General features: G+C 38.9%; 1 protein-coding gene and 1 pseudogene across 1 annotated transcript; one reads left to right on the top strand and one right to left on the bottom strand.

The window, feature by feature from the left end:
- LOC146522997 (ladderlectin pseudogene) lies at nt 1–2,254 on the bottom strand (annotated as a pseudogene).
- A 12,672-nt stretch (nt 2,255–14,926) lies between these two features.
- Nucleotides 14,927–17,624, top strand: LOC146522996 (ladderlectin-like). The gene is made up of 7 exons (XM_085143144.1): nt 14,927–14,944; nt 15,049–15,115; nt 15,202–15,252; nt 16,506–16,615; nt 16,702–16,830; nt 17,006–17,114; nt 17,263–17,624. The coding sequence occupies exons 2-7, from the start codon at nt 15,049–15,051 to the stop codon at nt 17,343–17,345; spliced, it is 549 nt and encodes a 182-aa protein (XP_084999270.1). The 5' UTR covers nt 14,927–14,944; the 3' UTR covers nt 17,346–17,624.
- The last annotated feature ends 2,791 nt before the right edge of the window (nt 17,625–20,415 follow it).

Raw genomic sequence — 20,415 nt, 5'->3', positions numbered from 1 at the left:
TATAAAATTTCTGTTTACAGCAATGTTAGCAGAAAATTGCCTTTTTTGTAAAAGCTTTATTTTTTATAGTCAGGAATTTTTTCTATTATTTAATATTTTATATATTATTTAATAACTACTTAGTTGTAATATGAATAGTAATGAAGTGGTATTTATCAATAGGGAAAAAAAGAAAAAAAAGAGGGCATGTCATGATGTGTATGAATAGTTGTTGATTCAGATGCAGTTCATGTGGAAACCAGAGGGGGGAGGTGTTATGCAAATAATAAAAGTTATGGCAGAAACCTGAGAACACGGGGTCACGTCTGCCATATTGTAACATCAGTAAAGAGTGACTTGCACTTTTGGCCCATGTGTAATAAACCAAATGCTGGGGGCGTAGCTGTAGCATGAAGAAACCATGACATAATTTGTTGGTCTACCCACAGTCTTGGGCGCCTCACGTCCTGCTATCTCATCTTGGATGTAATCGGCCAACCTCTCCATAAAAAATGACCGGGGCGCCGTATCTCCCCAGGTCAATTTTGTAGCTAGATCACAGAACTCTGAGATAAAGTGGCACATGGACTGATTACCCTGATGTAAATGAAGTAACTTTGACTCCACCTATACTTCCTGAAAAGGGGGAACAAAGCTTTTCTTTAACTCCTCCACAAACAAGGCTTAATTATTGCAGGCATGAAACCTGCCGTTGTAAAGGGCTGTTGTCCACTCCTGGGCACGGCCAGACAAAAGGGAGGTTAACTGTTGGGTTTAATTCAACCCTGCTGGTAAACAGAAGCTGTTACTGAAAGCAACCACACAGACACTAGTGTACTTTTTACTTGCAAGGGGAGCGTTGGAGAGCAGTGTTGTCACTCGCCTGTCCAAGCAACTCGAACTCCTCTGCGAGGTTACACATAATTCAGTTAACCATGTGACAGTTTTTTACGCCTGTCTGTGTGTGTGTGTTTCCAGCTATACATACATAGACATACGACCTTTCAATGAACTTAAACTGTGTGTATGAGCTATGCAGAAAAGCAGAAGTAAGCGTCAGGAATTTGCAATGGGTCATGTCTCAAATGCACATTTAAAGGTATGAAGTCTTGCACTTGAACAGTCTGGTTTCTAAATCTATAATGGAAATTATAACGTCAAGGCTGCTTCTAACCTAAGAAAGTTCAATTACAGAAATCAGTAAATGTATTTTTATTTTTTATAAGTCATATATATAAAGCATTCATATTAAATATTGTACTCTGAATTACCACTATAATTTATCTGCAGACAATGCTGCTTGCCATAGCCATTACTGGGCTCTCCCGGGTGCCAGTGTGTATAGCGGAAATGGCTCCCATCATTCCACAACCAAACATTTTCCTTGAAGACAGAAGTTGATGGCATTATTTCAGGCAGGCCAAAGTCTTGTGAAACAGAAAATGTAACGATTGAATAAAAGTACCCCAGATGCATCAGTTCCTCCAATCCAAGTAGTTTTGAAGCCATGAGGGCCAGTCAGCTTCTGAATTAGAAGGTACTCGCTGCTGCTGTGCACAGATGCAAGGTGGACCCCCATGGACAAGCAGTTTCTCTTCACTTGCAAGAGACAGAGAAAGAAAATGTGTTTTAAGATATTTTTCTCAAGTACTGAAGGCAAAACAATTAGGAGGAACTTACCTCACCGTGAGCCCAACTCATGGCTCTTGGAATATAGACAAAGCAGCGACGATAGAACCGAGTCCAACCACGAGGACAACTAGAGGACATGTTGACCTGGTAACTACTTCCTGGGGAAAAATAGTTTTATACGTGACTCCAGCTGATATTTATTCTACATTATTTTAGATAATGACAAATACAATGAAAGAAGAAAACAGGGCACTTTTACTCCTTCACAGTTATAAAGTGTAATTATATGTATGCAAGTGTAATTTTTTTCATAATTATTAATCATATAATTCTAGTTATTACAGTAATACCTAATCTGTTTATACCCCTATTTTGAATAAAGTTTAGAAAGTCCTTTTACAAACAATCAAAATCAAAATCATATTAACTCATGGTCGACAGAAAGTTTCCAAAGGGTCCAGCGACAGAACACCTTATAAAGCTTTCTTGTATCACATAGGAAAAGTTACGGTGTTAAAGAGAAACTCTGTTTAAGGAGAATAAAACACATACAAAAATGTATTGCCAGCCCTTGATGCCATCATTGTGACTGAAAATATTGTTGCTTTTATATATAAATTGGCAATTTATATATAAAAGCAATTCCCTGTTCTACATGGTGTTCTTCACCTTTTGAAGCCATCATCTAAACAAAACCTTGACTTCCTCTGCTGCAATCTTTCACTACAGTCTTTTAGGCTTCAAAACTTCCCTGGATGTCAGCCACGGCATGTACCTGGGCAGGAAGCTGAGGTTGTAGTGTAATTTGTACAGCATCACCTGTGATATGGCCAGAGGACATGGAAGCAAACCAAGTGGGCCCTCTGCTGCACATTGGAACAAAATTGGTGCTCTGCTGAGTGGAGGTCTCTGGTCCCACAGTACACCGAAGGTCAAAGAGTTTGATTATCATACCTCAAGTGCATGTCTAACAAAATATCATAATAACTTTATCTACCAGAAGCATCTTGGCACAGTGGTTTGCACTACTGCCTTATGTCCCTGTGGGATAAAAAACAATCAAGAGCAAATCATAGGTTTTGATATGCTCTTCTTGGCAAACTGTATAGTGAAGAAAATAGATCTCCTTAGGAAAATATTTTTTTTTCTACATAGCTCTCTCAGTTTTGGCCGGCGGTCATAGGTTCTTCCCAATAATATGACGCAAGACTGAAAAAACATTCACGCTCACATCCATCCCTATGGCCAATTGAGATTTATCCTAACACGGATGTCTTTGAACTGTGGAAAGAAGCCATGATACCCAGAATGAGCACAGATAAAGGAAGAACATGCCAAAGTCCACACAGAAATGCCCCAGTCATATGCTGGATTCTTCCTGCTGTGAGGCAACAATGTTCACCACCAACACAATACTGTACTGTACAGCTATAAACACCATGTAATTCTGTTCTTAAAAATAAATTCAGATCAAAGTATTGATAAAAAATATCTATTTCTTACTCAAAAATTCAACCAATTAAATTATGACTTCCTTTTTTCAACATGACTTGCGTCACTACTAAACCAGTATTTCTCTGATAACCCTCAAGTGAATTACTTAGGAACCAAAATATGCAATTTCCTGTTTTTTTAAGCAGTTTCATCCACTTTAGGGAAATGGTTACTGCTTCTCATTATCAGCAACATCAAAAATTGTTGTTTCAAATTACACATTCATTTTTAACATCAGGGGTTTTTAGTTTTGTTCTGTCCCTATCCAATTGGACAGGTATGACCATACATTGATGTTGCATGGGATGGCCAAAATAAGTATCTGGACTGATGCAATGAAAAAAAAGAGAGAACAAAACATGCAACTCTCAAGAGAAAATATAGATGTCATGTTTTCCCTACGGAGAAAGGACATTTGGGAGATGGAGTCCAATGTCTCTGAAATCCAGTGGGTTGCCCTGCTCTACTTCTTGAAGAACAAGCAAGACAGACTTTTACAAATGTATTGTATTTATTTAGTGATCTGGATTGACCCCAGCATTTTCTATAACAGAAACTGCTTCCCCAGGCCTTCCAGGAGGTCTTTCAAGCGACTAACCCCTTTTATTCTGGGCTTTCTCCACAGGTCCCAGCCATTATAGACACCACAGCCATCTCACCGGGGGCTGCACAGGCACCAGGGCAGAAGTGCCAAAAACAGCAGGTGCAGGGTCAAGTACCAAGGTCCCTATCACTAAATGTTATCTGTAGATGGGCCGTCTTTGATTAACCCTTTGTTTTGCCTTAACACAACAGGTCATAACATGGTAAAAAGTTGCAAATTAATCCTAATTATTAAATCTTAAAACAAGGAGTATGTATAAATACTCCAGTGTAGGTTTTTAGTGTGTGTGTGTGTGTGTGTGTGTGTGTACATGATTACTTAATTCTTAAAGTGATTTCCTTGTAATGTATTGTCTGTGAAGGTTCTCAGTCATCCAGGTCATCCAGGTCATCCAGGACTTCTTTAAGTTGCTTGAAGACGTTTCACCTCTCATCCGAGAAGTTTCTTCAGTTCTAAGGTCAAATGGTGGAGAGTCCCAGATTTAAACCCAGTGGGAGTATCCCCCCAAAGAGGGACAAAGGACCCCCTGATGATCCTCTACCTAATCACATGAGCCAAGGTGTGAAAACGGGTGTGGGTCACAATCAGCCAGGGTTTCGGGTGAGCTCATTGTGAAACCTGGCCCCACCCTTTCATGTGATTTCCTGAGGTCAGATGGTCCAGGATGTGAGTGGGCGTTAAGGCGTCTGGGAAGGGATCTCAAAACTGGATTATAGATGGCAGACAGTTGGTGTCGTAAACCACCGCCTCTGTTCAAAGATGGTCACTCACAGTGGACGTAAATGGCTTCTTTTACTCCTCTTTCAAACCATCTGTCCTCTCTGTCCAAAATGTGAACATTGGCATCCTCGAAAGAGTGACCTTTGTCCTTTAGATGCAGATGGACTGCTGAGTCTTGTCCCGTGGAGGTGGCTCTTCTAGGTTGTGCCATGCGCTTGTGAAGTGGCTGTTTGGTCTCTCCGATGTAGAGGTCTGGGTTACCCTACCCTAACCCCTAACCCTAACCCTAAGGTTAACTAAACTTGAAATATGCCCATTTCTATTAAGACCTAACCATTCTAATATACACAGAGCTAGTGCTTCTATCTGAATACCTCCCCGATCGGAATATGGCTTCGGGTGGGTGGGGTGGCTAACAGCTAACAGCTATTAGCAGCTAGCATCACATCGAGCATCGACAGTAAAACATCTTTAGCTCAAAGCATTCAACACTTATAACACACTGTAAAGAACAACAAGAGAAGTAAAACAACACACCAGATTCTCATAGCTCCCGATTGGTTTTTGTTCAAAGGTTTCTGAGCTGAATTGGCTAGTGAAATACATTATCTAACATAACAGGTAGCTAACAAAAGTATATGACTCACTGGGATTTCCCAACACAAATAACTCGACAGACGTTATTCCCTTTGAGTTCGGGGCCTAATAAAAGAGTAACTTATTAGCATTTATATGTAAAACAATCTGGTCTCATTAACGGGGTTGCAGCATTGCATACCAAGGTATTTTTTCCCTGCGCTCCGACATGCACTTGACCGCCATCAGAGGGAAGATCTCACAGGAAGAGACAGGTAATGCTTCCTGCGCACTAGACGCAAGGTTGTCAGAACACAAGACTGCATTACAGCACTTGTGACAATAACAGGCTAAAGCCTTAGATAACAAAAAGGGATTTTGCAGCCCTGTATTTCACATGGGTTACACCAGGAAACTCACCGTGTCTGCGGGGATATATACAGTTAACGCGGCGGGGCTATTTTGAATAAAGTTTAGAAAGTCCTTTTACAAACAATCAAAATCAAAATCATATTAACTCATGGTCGACAGAAAATTTCCAAAGGGTCCAGCGACAGAACACCTTATAAATCTTTCTTGTATCACATAGGAAAAGTTACGGTGTTAAAGAGAAACTCTGTTGAAGGAGAATAAAACACATACAAAAATGTATTGCCACCCCTTGATACCATCATTGTGACTGAAAATATTGTTGCTTTTATATATAAATTGGCAAATGAAAGTTCATCATGTTCAACTAAATCCCTGCTCTACATGGTGTTCTTCACCTTTTGGAGTCATCATCTAAACAAAACCTTGACTTCCTCTGCTGCAATCTTTCACTACAGTCTTTCAGGGTTCAAAACTTCCCTGGATGTCAGCCACGGCATGTACCTGGGCAGGAAGCTGAGGTTGTAGTGTAATTTGTACAGCATCACCTGTGATATGGCCAGAGGATATGGAAGCAAACCAAGTGGGCCCTCTGCTGCACATTGGAACAAAATTGTTGCTCTGCTGAGTGGAGCAGGTCTCTGGTCCCACAGTACACCGAAGGTCAAAGGGTTTGATTATCATACCTCAAGTGCATGTCTAACAAAATATCATAATAGCTTTTTCTACCAGAAGCATCTTGGCACAGTGGTTTGCACTACTGCCTTATGTCCCTGTGGGATAAAAAACGATCAAGAGCAAATCATAGGTTTTGATATGCTCTTCTTGGCAAACTGTATAGTGAAGAAAATAGATCTCCTTAGGAAATTTTTTTTTTTTCTACATAGCTCTCTCAGTTTTGGCCGGCGGTCATAGGTTCTTCCCAATAATATGACGCAAGACTGAAAAAACATTCGCGCTCACATCCATCCCTATGGCCAATTGAGATTTATCCTAACACGGATGTCTTTGAACTGTGGAAAGAAGCCATGATACCCAGAATGAGCACAGATAAATGAAGAACATGCCAAGTCCACACAGAAATGCCCCAGTCATATGCTGGATTCTTCCTGCTGTGAGGCAACAATGTTCACCACCAACACAATACTGTACTGTGCAGCTATAAACACCATGTAATTCTGTTCTTAAAAATGAATTCAGATCAAAGTATTGATAAAAAAATATCTATTTCTTACTCAAAAATTCAACCAATTATATTATGACTTCCTTTTTTCAACATGACTTGTGTCACTACTAAACCAGTATTTCTCTGATAACCCTCAAGTGAATTACTTAGGAACCAAAATATGCAATTTCCTGTTTTTTTAAGCAGTTTCATCCACTTTAGGGAAATGGTTACTGCTTCTCATTATCAGCAACATCAAAAATTGTTGTTTCAAATTACACATTTATTTTTAACATCAGGGGTTTTTAGTTTTGTTCTGTCCCTATCCAATTGGACAGGTATGACCGTACATTGATGTTGCATGGGATGGCCAAAATAAGTATCTGGACTGATGCAATGAAAAAAAAGAGTGAACAAAACATGCAACTCTCAAGAGAAAATATAGATGTCATGTTTTCCCTACGGAGAAAGGACATTTGGGAGATGGAGTCCAATGTCTCTGAAATCCAGTGGGTTGCCCTGCTCTACTTCTTGAAGAACAAGCAAGACAGACTTTTACAAATGTATTGTATTTATTTAGTGGTCTGGATTGACCCCAGCATTTTCTATAACAGAAACTGCTTCCCCAGGCCTTCCAGGAGGTCTTTCAAGCGACTAACCCCTTTTATTCTGGGCTTTCTCCACAGGTCCCAGCCATTATAGACACCACAGCCAGCTCACCGGGGGCTGCACAGGCACCAGGGCAGAAGTGCCAAAAACAGCAGGTGCAGGGTCAAGTACCAAGGTCCCTATCACTAAATGTTATCTGTAGATGGGCCGTCTTTGATTAACCCTTTGTTTTGCCTTAACACAACAGGTCATAACATGGTAAAAAGTTGCAAATTAATCCTAATTATTAAATCTTAAAACAAGGAGTATGTATAAATACTCCAGTGTAGGTTTTTAGTGTGTGTGTGTGTGTGTGTGTGTGTGTACATGATTATTTAATTCTTAAGGTGATTTCCTTGTAATGTATTGTCTGTGAAGGTTCTCAGTCATCCAGGTCATCCAGGACTTCTTTAAGTTGCTTGAAGACGTTTCACCTCTCATCCGAGAAGTTTCTTCAGTTCTAAGGTCAAATGGTGGAGAGTCCCAGATTTAAACCCAGTGGGAGTTTCCCCCCAAGAGGGACAAAGGACCCCCTGATGATCCTCAATCTAATCACATGAGCCAAGGTGTGAAAACGGGTGTGGGTCACAATCAGCCAGGGTTTCGGGTGAGCTCATTGTGAAACCTGGCCCCACCCTTTCATGTGATTTCCTGAGGTCAGATGGTCCAGGATGTGAGTGGGCGTTAAGGCGTCTGGGAAGGGATCTCAAAACTGGATTATAGATGGCAGACAGTTGGTGTCGTAAACCACCGCCTCTGTTCAAAGATGGTCACTCACAGTGGACGTAAATGGCTTCTTTTACTCCTCTTTCAAACCATCTGTCCTCTCTGTCCAAAATGTGAACATTGGCATCCTCGAAAGAGTGTCCTTTGTCCTTTAGATGCAGATGGACTGCTGAGTCTTGTCCCGTGGAGGTGGCTCTTCTAGGTTGTGCCATGCGCTTGTGAAGTGGCTGTTTGGTCTCTCCGATGTAGAGGTCTGGGTTACCCTACCCTAACCCCTAACCCTAACCCTAAGGTTAACTAAACTTGAAATATGCCCATTTCTATTAAGACCTAACCAAGTGAAATACATTATCTAACATAACAGGTAGCTAACAAAAGTATATGACTCACTGGGATTTCCCAACACAAATAACTCGACAGACGTTATTCCCTTTGATTTCGGGGCCTAATAAAAGAGTAACTTATTAGCATTTATATGTAAAACAATCTGGTCTCATTAACGGGGTTGCAGCATTGCATACCAAGATATTTTTTCCCTCTCACAGGAAGAGACAGGTAATGCTTCCTGCGCACTAGACGCAAGGTTGTCAGAACACAAGACTGCATTACAGCACTTGTGACAATAACAGGCTAAAGCCTTAGATAACAAAAAGGGATTTTGCAGCCCTGTATTTCACATGGGTTACACCAGGAAACTCACCGTGTCTGCGGGGTACATACAGTTAACGCAGCGGGGCTTGGGTGTGTTGCATTGCCAAGACAGGGCGCCGGTCTCGCTGGTTGCCAGAGGGAGCGTTGAGTGCTGGGAACCACGGGCCTAGCTCGGTTAACAACACGTGTGTTTCCGTGTTTCCGTGTCTGAGAGGCAAACATTTTTTCCGTCCTGCCACGGGAGCATGTTGTAGTAAACGCTAATCATCCAATTCTGAGATGTCTAAACAGTTTGAAAAATATAAGATGGTTAATGTTATTGTGTACAATAAACTGTTAATCGGGAGAGCAAGAATGAAAAAACTTACCAATATCATCGAGAGAAAGAGGGATAGAACCCAACTGGCTTAATTCAGAGTCTAAAAAAGGTAAAGAAAAACAAAGAGCTTTTAAAAAACTCGTAAGCACGAGTTTTTTAAAAGAAGTTTAACTCTGCTATGGTTTAACACATTTTCGCACACACACAGGCCCATAAACACATGGCATTTTTGGCCATAAAAAAGTTAACTTATTTTTTTGGCTTAAAATGAGAAAAAGGCTTTTGATGATAAATAATTCTATATTTTTCATGATCATATTTTTCAGTTATTGAAAATTAGCATTAAGCATTCATTAGTTATGAAATATCATAATGTTATTAATAAAATAATGTTATTAATAGCATATTTTTACAACTACCATAAACATTTATTATATTCTTTATGACATCATATGCCATCAATTATTTTATTGGGGTCATAAATCACTCGGTTTGACAGAGGGGATATTATATCCCTCCTAGCATTGTTTATATGTCTTTGTCGTTTACTGGCTTTGAGATTAAAATCATAGTATAGAATATAATTGCTTTATTCTCATTATATGACATAATAAAATCATAGTTGTGTCTCCCTTTAAACATCAATATAAAATATCTAATTTGAAATTGACAATTAAAAATACTAAATATTATAAATATATTCCACAAGATAGAGGTTCACAGTAGGAGATTGTTCAAGGTTAAAATGCTCTTGTGCACACAGCTCTAATGGCCCCTGGATTAAAAACAGTTTTTCATAGTGCAGGCTCTCATCGACCTGTAGTGCTTGCCTGAAAGCATTAAACTGAAAAGATGATGAGCTGGGTGAAAAAGTGTCTTAATAACTGTAGATATATCTAATCAACAGTTATTTGTGATTCTAAATTTTGATTTAACTTTGATATTTAATGCCCTTTAACACAACAGCAAAGCAACGAAGCTCATGGCTGCAGCAAGAACATTGAACCTGATAGGAAGCCTGTGCAGAAACTTTGACAACGAGTTTGTATGAGAAGATCCGTGAGGGCGAGTTCACTGTTTTAAAAGCAAATTTCAAAAAAAGAATTACACATGACAAGAAGAAAGTTAAACAGTAAAAGATGAAGAAAAGAGGACAAAATGAACAGTAAATGCCTTTTACTTGGAGGGAAATTGCATAATTTGCATGATTAATTTTCAAGGTTGACTTTAATGTCTTTTCTTTTTTCTAAGATTTCCAAAATGCATCTGTGGAGGTGTAAATAATCCTTGAGAGGTTACAGAGCCATGATTTCACAGCACAGCACCCCTGCTGTACTCTTTGTACACATATGACTGTGTGGCCACTACCAGCTCCACCACCATCATCAAGTTTGCTGACGACACCGTCGTGGTGGGCCTGATCTCTGACAACAACGAGACGCCCTACCTGAAGGAGATTAGGAATGTGGAGAACTGGTGCCAGAGGAACAACCTCCTCCTAAACGTCAGTAAGACAAAGGAGTTGATAGTGGACTTCGCACTAAGCACGAGAGGAACTACCAGACCCCCGTCATCAACGAGTGCGCAGTGGAGAGAATGGACAGCTTCAAATACCTCGGAGTTCACATCACGCAGGACCTGTCATGGTCCTGTCACATCAACACCGTGGTGAAAAAGGCCCGTCAGCGTCTCTACCACCTCAGACGCTTGAGAGACTTCCGACTGCCCTCCAAGGTGCTCAGGAACTTTTACTCCTGCACCATAGAGAGCATCCTGACGGGAAACATCTTAACCTGGTTCGGGAACAGCACCATGCAGGACAGACGAGCTCTACAGAGGGTTGTGCGTTCAGCTGAGCGCACCATCCGCTCAGAGCTCCCTGACCTGCACTCAATCTACAGCAGGCGGTGCTGGACCAAGGCCAGGAAGATCGTGAAGGACCTCAGCCATCCCAACAACGGACTGTTCTCTCTGTTGAGGTCAGGAAAGCGATTCCGCTCCCTGAAGACCAACACAGAGAGACTGAGGAGGAGCTTCTTCCCGCAGGCGATACGGTCTCTCAATCACACCACCACACAGTACTGACCCACACATATGGTTCTTACACACACACTGGACATTCTGGACATTGTTTTCACTTCATCACTTAAATCACTTTAAGTATATTTGCACTGCACAAGACACTTACAAATGTGGATTGCACAACACTGAACATTATATTCTTCATTTCCAGTTAATACTTGTACAGCTGCTGTTATTGTGTATATATATATATATATATTTATATTTATTCATACATTCTTATATATTTCTATACTGTGTATTGTGTATTTTGTTGTACAGTTATTTTATTTTCAACTTTAATTTATATATTTTATCTTATTCTTTCCCAGTTAAATTTACCCTTCATTCTAATTTGTGTTGTACAGTTATTTCATTTTTAACTTTAATTTTTATATTTTATTTTATTTTATTCCTTCCTAGTTAACTTTACCCTTTTTAATTTTCATATTTATTTCCTATCTTATTCATAGCCTTTTCTTTTTTTCTTTAGGTCACGAGCAGTTGTCTAAGCATTTCACTGCATATCGTACTGTGTATGACTGTGTATGTGACAAATAAAAATTTGAATTTGAATTTGACATAATTGTCTGCCTTCTCCTGATACCCAGAGGTGAGTTCATAGTTTTATCAACGTGTTGTCTTTGCACATCAGATTGCACACGCTGCCTCTTAACTACGTGCTAAACAGTTGTGGCTTTATGAGATCAGTAACTTCCTCCTAGAGAAGCAAACAGCCAACCCACAAAGCATTTCAGACAACAACCCCCATCAAGCATTTCTTTGTGTAGTCTTTTGTATACTTTGTTCTACTGAACGCTCCTTTGATGTCGCCATTAGATGCATATTAATTTTTTTTAGTGCGTAATTGTCAAGTGCTATATGTTTTTTTATGCAACCTTTTGTGTTTCCCCTGCTTAAACTATTACTAAGAAAAAAAAAAGTAAAAATGACATTTTGAAGAAATCGTTTGGTTTTTGTTGCCTGAACAGATCATGATTGTTGTCACATATTGTATTTTTGTCTTTAGAATGGAGACACTGTCTTGTTGTTCTCATGGAAACATCACAAAGTCGGTGGTTCGATCCCAGGCTGCCTCCTGGCTACATGCCAAATATCCTTGGGCAAGATACTAACCCAGTGTTTGCCTACTGTTGGTGGTCAGAGGGCCCGGTGGCGCCAGTGTCCGGCAGCCTCGACTCTGTCAGTGCGCCCCAGGGCAGCTGTGCTACAATGTAGCTTGCCATTGCCAGTGTGTGAATGTGTGTGTGAATGGGTGGATGACTGAATGTAGTGTAAAGCGCTTTGGGGTCCTTAGGGACTGAGTAAAGCGCTATACAAATGCAGGCCATTTACCATTTACAAAGTAGATCAAGTTATCCTTTAGTGTCATGGAGTAGAGGGATTTTTCATTCACAGATAGCGACTAAGGTAAACATGTCTCTCTTTTTTCATTTTAAAATAGTGTTTTTGTCATTACATAAACATGAAATTGTCCATACTGATATCTGTGAAACCATCGCAAGCATGTACCATGACCCTAAACTTCTTTTTTCAATTATGAAGAATCAAAATAAGTCAATTCCAAATTTTCAGAAAAATACTTTAAAAAGTGGGATAAACTGAACTATTGAAACACAAGTGAATTCTCTCCTCTGTGAATTGTATACATTGTTTTATGTAATCACAAAGAACACAAAATGACAAGTTAACATTGTATTTTTTAACTAGGATTACTGAACATGCTGAAAAAGAGGTGATGCTCAAGAATCCAGATGTGTAAACACCACAAGGAATAGCTGTTAGGTTTTGTAATGTTGATTGTCATTTATGCTTTGCAATATCTACTTATATATGCTTAGAGTTTTATAATTAGTTTTAGATTGGTAGAGGTTTGATCCTTAATAGTCTGCAAAGACTTTGTGCGCATTCCAGAGTGTTCTGGCATCCACACCCACACTCTGGGAGCATGGGAGAGGTCGTACCTTGTTTTATTGTTTTATGGTAGGATAAACGTATCTATATCTGTTTTAGTCTAAGTGCCTTTTGTTTAGATGAACTGCTGGACTTCCAGACCAGCAGGTTTAGGGAAGTCATTTATGGAGTCATACTCTGACCCCACACACACACACACACACACACACACACACACAGGCAAGGTACTCTTTGTTTGTATGTAGACGTCATATGTTAATGAACCTATGCATATTCATGTAACCTCAATAAAAGAGCAGTGTTACGGGGGAGCGGACGAGAGTAACTGGGGTCAATAGAAGGAACGGCGTTTGTCCGGTTCTCTCCCGTGCACGAGAAACATGAAGAACTTTGCCTACTTTGTGTCTTGCTTTGCTGTGTAATTATATTGTCTTCAACGTTCCAGCGAATAGGTTCAAGCTACAAACCTATCAATAACTTTGATAAAAAACACACAAATCCAGAGGGGTAAGAACTTCAGATCAAGTAAGATCAGGAAGTGGAGCTTCTGAAATATCTGGAGGAAGCAGGAGAGCAGCTGAAGAAGCTACACATTTCAATGACAGGAAAACAGGCTTTGAGAAAGAGTTTATGTGAATACAGTGACTGTCATTGTCAGTATCCCTGAACAAAGCACCTGTGCCTAAACAGTCTTCAGTGTGGCTTTAGTCTCTCAGTCTGGACTTCTGTGTGCATTTATGAATGGCAATAACTCAAACAAGCCCTGAGTTCATCTGTGCAAATTGGTTGTTACATTTCTTACTTTGTTAGAGGGCTTCTAGCATCTGTAGTGTCCATGACTGTTCCACAACCTTAAATGTGTATTTATTATTGAACCAATGATGAAAAAGGCCCTTTGACCTCCATGGAGTACCTATTAAAGGAATCTTTACCCAACTTAAACCACATAAATTGTAGTTGTGAATGTTCAGTATAATAGATGGGAAAGTTTCAGATAATGTGATCATGTAATCTTTGTAAGCCGAACGCTTCATAATGCTCTAGACATTCACTTTTATTTTGTTATATCCTCAATACTTTCATCTGAGACACGCAGTTCTGACCATTAGCACAAAAGGTCCCCTTACAATTCAAATCTTCTGTCTATGAGAGAAACCAATCAGACGAAAGTTGGCTTATAGGGAAAGGAGCCAAGAAAAGACAGAAGATGAACTGAAGTGTCAAACTGAGGCTAAAATCAAAGTATTTTGAACTCTGAACCATCCGAAGCTGCTTAGGAATCCAAGAATAAAATATATTGTGTTGGAAACAAGGAGAATATGCTCCATTTCCCATTTCAGTGCATTATTGTAACGTTGTAACTACTTCTCTGGTTTTAGGTGCACCATTTCAGTAAAAAGCGGACGCAGTACCGGTCTGTTGTGGTGAAGAGAGAGCTGAGTGTAAAAGCGAAGCTCTCATTTAACGGTCGATCTATGTCCCTACCCTCACCTATGGTCACGAGCTGTGACTGAAAGAACGAGATCGCGAATACAAGCGGCGGAAGTGGGCTTCCTCAACAAGACAGACAAACAAGATATTTCAACAACAGTTAATTCAATTTCAATTCAATTTTAACAACATTGGGAAGGAAAAACTCGCTTTTAACAGGAAGAAACCTCCGGCAGAACCAGACTCAGGGAGGGGCGGGGCCATCTGCTACGACCGGTTGGGGTGAGAGAAGGAAGAGAGACAGAGAGACAGTTATTTTTTTTTCATATAAGTATAAAAGAATAGCTTTAGTGTTTTGTTTTTTAAAACTTGAGTATGAACTTATACAAAATGCAGCAAGATATTAAAAACAGTTTTATTGATTAAAAAATACACTATATCGGATTCGTATCGGCATCAGCAGATATCCAAATTTATGATATTGGTATCGGACATAAAAAAGTGGTATTGTGTCATCTCTTGTTGAGAAAGAGGGTGGTTAACGGTTTTGCAACTATGTAAATATTGAAACAGTATATAAACAATAATCTTAGAGCTGTTCATCACCTCCACTCTGAAGCTACTGACTGAAAAGGTGAAAAGAGAGCAGACCTTTCTGTAGAAGGAGACTCATAAATTATCGTCTCTCTTTTCTTATTGAACCATCACTTATTTTAACATTTCTGTTTTTTTACACAGATGAAAATGAAGCTATTCAATGTGTCTACACTTCTTTGTGCAATGACTGCTCTGACCACTGCTGCTAGTGAGTACTGCAGGACAAGTTGCAATATGCAAGTGTGTGTAAGTATTTCAATAATCAGTCAACAATTGCTGTTTTAATTTGTTCAGCTCTGCCAGATAAAGAGATCAGCAGTGGTGCAAAGGGATTCATCCCAAGAGGTTAGTGGACATTTTCCTGACTAAAAGTAATCACATCTCTAAAGAAAAGAAAAGCACCTTTCTCATGGAAGATGTGCACCTCAGTTTATAGTACAAAGGATACACTATAAGAAGAGAAAATAATACATTTTATTTCTAAAAAATAGCTAAATATAAAAGAGAGTATAGCACTAGAGAATATAATAGCAAGATAGAGAGGGTGAGAGAAAATGAAACGCAGAGCAGTTTCTGCGTTTCACAAACACAGTCAAAGTTTTTTGTGTTTTTTTTTTTATTTAATTCACATTTTCTTGATACTGTACTTAGTTTTGTTTAACCTCACATTTTAACTCTCTGTTTGAATTTACCTTCTTCCTTGATTTTGTTTGTCAACTTTGCAAATCCTTTTTAAAGGTACTGTATAAATAATCTATCATTTTAATACCTAGAAAGGCATTACTAATAATCACTAGTGGTGTGCCGATCGATACTGAATTATCGATTCTTCCGATACCAGTCTTCTATGTTCTAGAATTGATTCTCATATTAAAATATCGATATTTTAGCACTTTGCGGTAAATTTGTAGTTTATCATTAACAGGAACAGAGTGGAAAGAAACATTCGGATCATCTAAATTGGAAGGAACTACTTCCTCTTACGCCTTTCATAGTCAAATGCAAAATACAGCTGTATAAATGTGTCGCAGCACCTCGTGTGCACTCACAACAATGGCTGAGCGTAAACGGAGTCATGTGTGGACGTATTTTACCTCCACAAACAGCCAAGACGTGGTTTGCAATATATGTGGTGAGACAGTGAGATGTTGTGGCAACACCACTAACCTCGTATAGGACATCAGTAATCTGATATCCTATAATCATTATGAAGCTCTATTATTATATTATTATTAAAATTACATAATACAATTATATATTGTATTATGAAATACAATGAAACATTACGTTTTCGGTATCGGATCAGTATCGTTGATACCACCCTGAATTTTACTCGGTATCAGATCGGAAAGGGAATCAGTGGTATCGCACATCACTAATAATCACTATAAAGTTTACAGAGGCATGCGTAGAATTACACTACATAAATGTGAAGGAGTCAAAATATTCTGTTCATTGTCGATCATTTAACTAATGTTTATTTTTCAAGATATTGCTTGTATGATCGTTTTCATTTATAGTAGATGTCAGGATTAAGATATTACAAAATAAGATATCAACTGGAGACCCAACATGTACAACTTTTTATTGACCCCCAGCAAAGCGTGACCTAATCAAGACATCCTGTTGTTGTCCTCATGGCTGGACTGAGTTTAGAGATCGCTGCTTTGTTTACGTTCCAACATCCATGACTTGGCCTAGAGCTGAGGTAGGTTAACTTATTTGTATTGTCTTCAACACTTGATTAAAATACATAAAATACATACATGAATAAAACTCCACTCTCCATTGAAGAGAAACTGCTTGTCCATGGGCGCAAACCTTGCATCTGTGCACAGCAGCAGCGAATACCATATGATTCAGAAGATGACTGCTCCTCATGGCTACCAAACAACTTGGGTTGGAGGAACCAATGCACCAGGGGTACTTTTTGTTTATCTTTACACAGTATTTCTCTTTTTGTATTAATGATAGAAGATGTTACATTTTGTCAAAAAAAAAATATGTGAATAGAGGATCTAGGGTGGAGATGGGTTGCACTAATACAGGGACTGTGACAAGGCTTGACCTTTTGAACTAATGCTGTGTTTAATTTCAGGAGCATATTTGGTTTTGGAGTGATGGGAGGCCTTTCCAGTACACAAACTGGTGCCCAGGAGAGCCCATTAGTGGTTCCCGTCCATTTTGCCTACAGATTAATTATAGTGGTAATTCAGAACATGGTTGCTTAATTTGTGAATAATTTAAGTGCTTTAAATAAAATACTACATCAATCAAAACTTACAATCTTGCTTTGGATTGCATCTTTAACACTTTGTGTGACATTTTACTGATTTCTGCTTTTGAACCTCGCAGATGGCAAATGCTGGGATGATGTGTGGTGTGATAATCTCCGTCCTTCTGTCTGTGCCAAGAAGAGATCAGGACTCCTGGACTGACACTTACACAAGACATTTGAATCAAAACAGCAGACTGAAATACAATGTTTCTGTTTTGCTCCTATATCTTTATGTGCAGCATTCTATTTTCCTCTCTGTTTAACACTTAAACAACAAAATCACAAGTCAACAGAAGTGTGATTGTGTCATCAGTAGACTGATTTTACCATGTTTCTTTGTATTGTCTTCCAAGAAAACTATTCTGTTTTAATTCTTTGTTTTTAAGTTTCCTTCTTGCTACATTAAATCTTTTGGGCAAGCATCTACCTGTGTCTGTTGTGTAGCTACATATAAATTCAATAGTCATAACATGCATTAATATGGGGTACTTATTGAGTGGGTAATATTTACCTACACTTACTGTTTTTATTGTCTAGCTCAGTTACATTTTGTTTTTCTGCCAACAGTAATGCTGATTTGGAAATCATTTGTCTTTGTGAGTCTTTCTGTAACAGTTAAACTATGATAAAAAAAAGAAATGTGGTACTTAAGTTGCAATACATTTGCAAGAAACAATTTTGAAAATAGTAAGTTATAACAAAATCTGTATTTTCATGTAGTTACTGTCACGGCTAGTGAAGTGAGCTGTGTGGAGGAAATATTTGGGGACCCAAGAGCAGGCACTAGCTGAGATGTGAAGAAGGTTTATTGCAAAATAAAGCACAAGGTGAAAATGGCAAAATGGAACTAAAGATAATCTATACTGGGGAAAACTAAACAGTAGTGATGGCCCGCTTGAAGCTGACGCTTCGGTGCGTGTGTCAAAAAAATCAACACACTGCTTCAGAAGCACTGTGTCGAAGCTTGATTGGTTTGGCCAGAGTCACGTGATCAGTGACGTCCGAAACTTCATTTAGAGTCTAACTGCTTCGGTGTCTGATTCAATGGTTTATAAGGAAATGAATCATTCGCGGGATTTATGGTGTTTTGATGGTGACAGATAGCGAACCACTGATCATTCCACTGAGAGATTTGGAGCCAGCGAGGAATAGAGGAGGTTCTGATGTGTGGGAGAATTTTGAGTGGATTTTGGTCGATCGGGTGGGTTTTCCAGCTTTGTGTTCTGGCTGTTTGCTTGTGTTTTGTGCATGTTTATTTTATCTTATAATGGGAAAAAACTTAAAATGTCAAAAAATCTGCTTTCATAATATAAATATCATTAAATAACTTTAGAAAAACTTCCACTTGACTCTTTACATGTAATGTTATAAAAATATATATTTTATTGTTTAATTAATCTGAAAATTTTAGTCTGCCAAATGTGCAGCAATTTAATGTATTTATTCTCTTTAGCTGATAGTTTGTGGGGCCCAGTTAGACTGTATAACTGCATCTCTACCAGTTTCTCTGCACTCCAGCCTCTTCTGTGCCATGTGAAGGGATTTCTCTTAAGGCAGGAGAAATTATCTAAATATAAAAGGAACAGGTTCAGCCATCGCACAGTGGAACAAATTTTCTTCTTAAATAAAAATGAAAAAGGGTTACCTTAAATGCATCATGTTTTTAATTTGCAAGTTCATAAGCATTTTCCCTTTCCAGTTCACAATCAATTCTACCCCCAGGTCCAAAATATGTATAGGAAAATTTCCCTAATATAATATTATTTATAAATACACCCGTCTAGCACTTGCACAAGTGCATGGAGGCAGGACCTCACAGCAGAAGCATACTCCATAATGTGTTGTACATTATTATATGTATATTATATGTAATGTGGTATTTTTCAATTATTGTATTTACCAACATCAAGAAGTCACAAGCAAAGAAAGACCACACCATGGTGCATGTTTGAACAAGGAAAGTTTACTGAACAAGATTATTTATTAAACAAATAAACCACATTTTTTTTAACCCCCAAAAATACACCTTCAAAGCAACACAACGGTGGCCCAATATCAGACAGAACTCCACTCTGTAGAGTGAGCAATCATAATGAAGCAGTTGGTTTTATTTTGTGGATTCAAGCTGCTCTTCATATTTTTGGCCACCAGATGTCACCAGAGAGGATTGTGTTGAAAAGCTTTGAGTAATGAACCATTTTTCAATACAAGCTTCAGTGTTTCAGAAAGCTTCATATGGCCATCACTACTAAACAGCAAACCTGAACACAAAGGAAGGTGGGCGATGGCACATGAAGGCTGACAGCAGGGAGAACACACGGTTGATACACAGACAGACCAGCAATCAGCACAAAAGTAGACACGACTTAAATACACACAGAAGAACACAGGGAGATTACACACAGGTGGGGAACACAGCTGGACCTGATAAGCCTGACGAGACGGGGGGAAGCAAAACTGAATACAATAAAATAAGACATGGACCTTCAAAGTAAAATAGGAAACAAGAAACAATTCACAAAGACAGACTTGACACTGAACTAAACCTACACTAAACACGAGGGCACAAGACACAAAACCTAAAAACAAAACCCTAAACCACAACAAACTGAAACATAGAATTATAATATTCAGAACGGGATAACTAAAGAATCAGAACATAAACCATAATACAGATAAATACAAAAATACAAGAAACTGAAAATGCTGGGTCAAAATGACCTAGAACCATGACAGTTACATTAACAAATGTTATGTCAGTGGAACTAATTCCTTTAGTATTGCTCAGTCAGAAAAATCAAGTTATCTTAATATCATGTACTCATAATGAACAACTTGCCCTAACTTAGTCTGAACCAAATCTGATGAGACAAGACAGCGAGGGCTTAAAACTGAATACACTCACACATGACTGTTAAAGTAAAACAGGAAATTCAAGACAGACATGGAAATGCAGACATGACACTGAGACATGACTGACTGGAAAAAACACACAGAACACGGGAAAGGCAAGGTAAGAAGAACCAAGGGCTCTCCAGAGCCGCCAGCGGAAGCAGCAGGTGGTGAAGCTGCAGGCGATGGCTGGACCGGCTCTCCACAGCCTCCACTGCTGTTTAATTTGGCACATTGACTCAACAAAGAGATACATCACCTGATCTTTGTGTCACAGTTTTTTCTTTTTCTTTTTTTTCATGGTGAATGTATTTGTCCTTTACTCATCATTATCCAAA

This window comes from Neolamprologus multifasciatus, chromosome 3 (genome assembly GCF_963576455.1).
Source record: "Neolamprologus multifasciatus chromosome 3, fNeoMul1.2, whole genome shotgun sequence".
Lineage (NCBI taxonomy): Eukaryota > Metazoa > Chordata > Actinopteri > Cichliformes > Cichlidae > Neolamprologus > Neolamprologus multifasciatus.
Note: the sequence above shows the minus strand (reverse complement) of the source record. Positions and strands in the feature narration are given on the sequence as shown.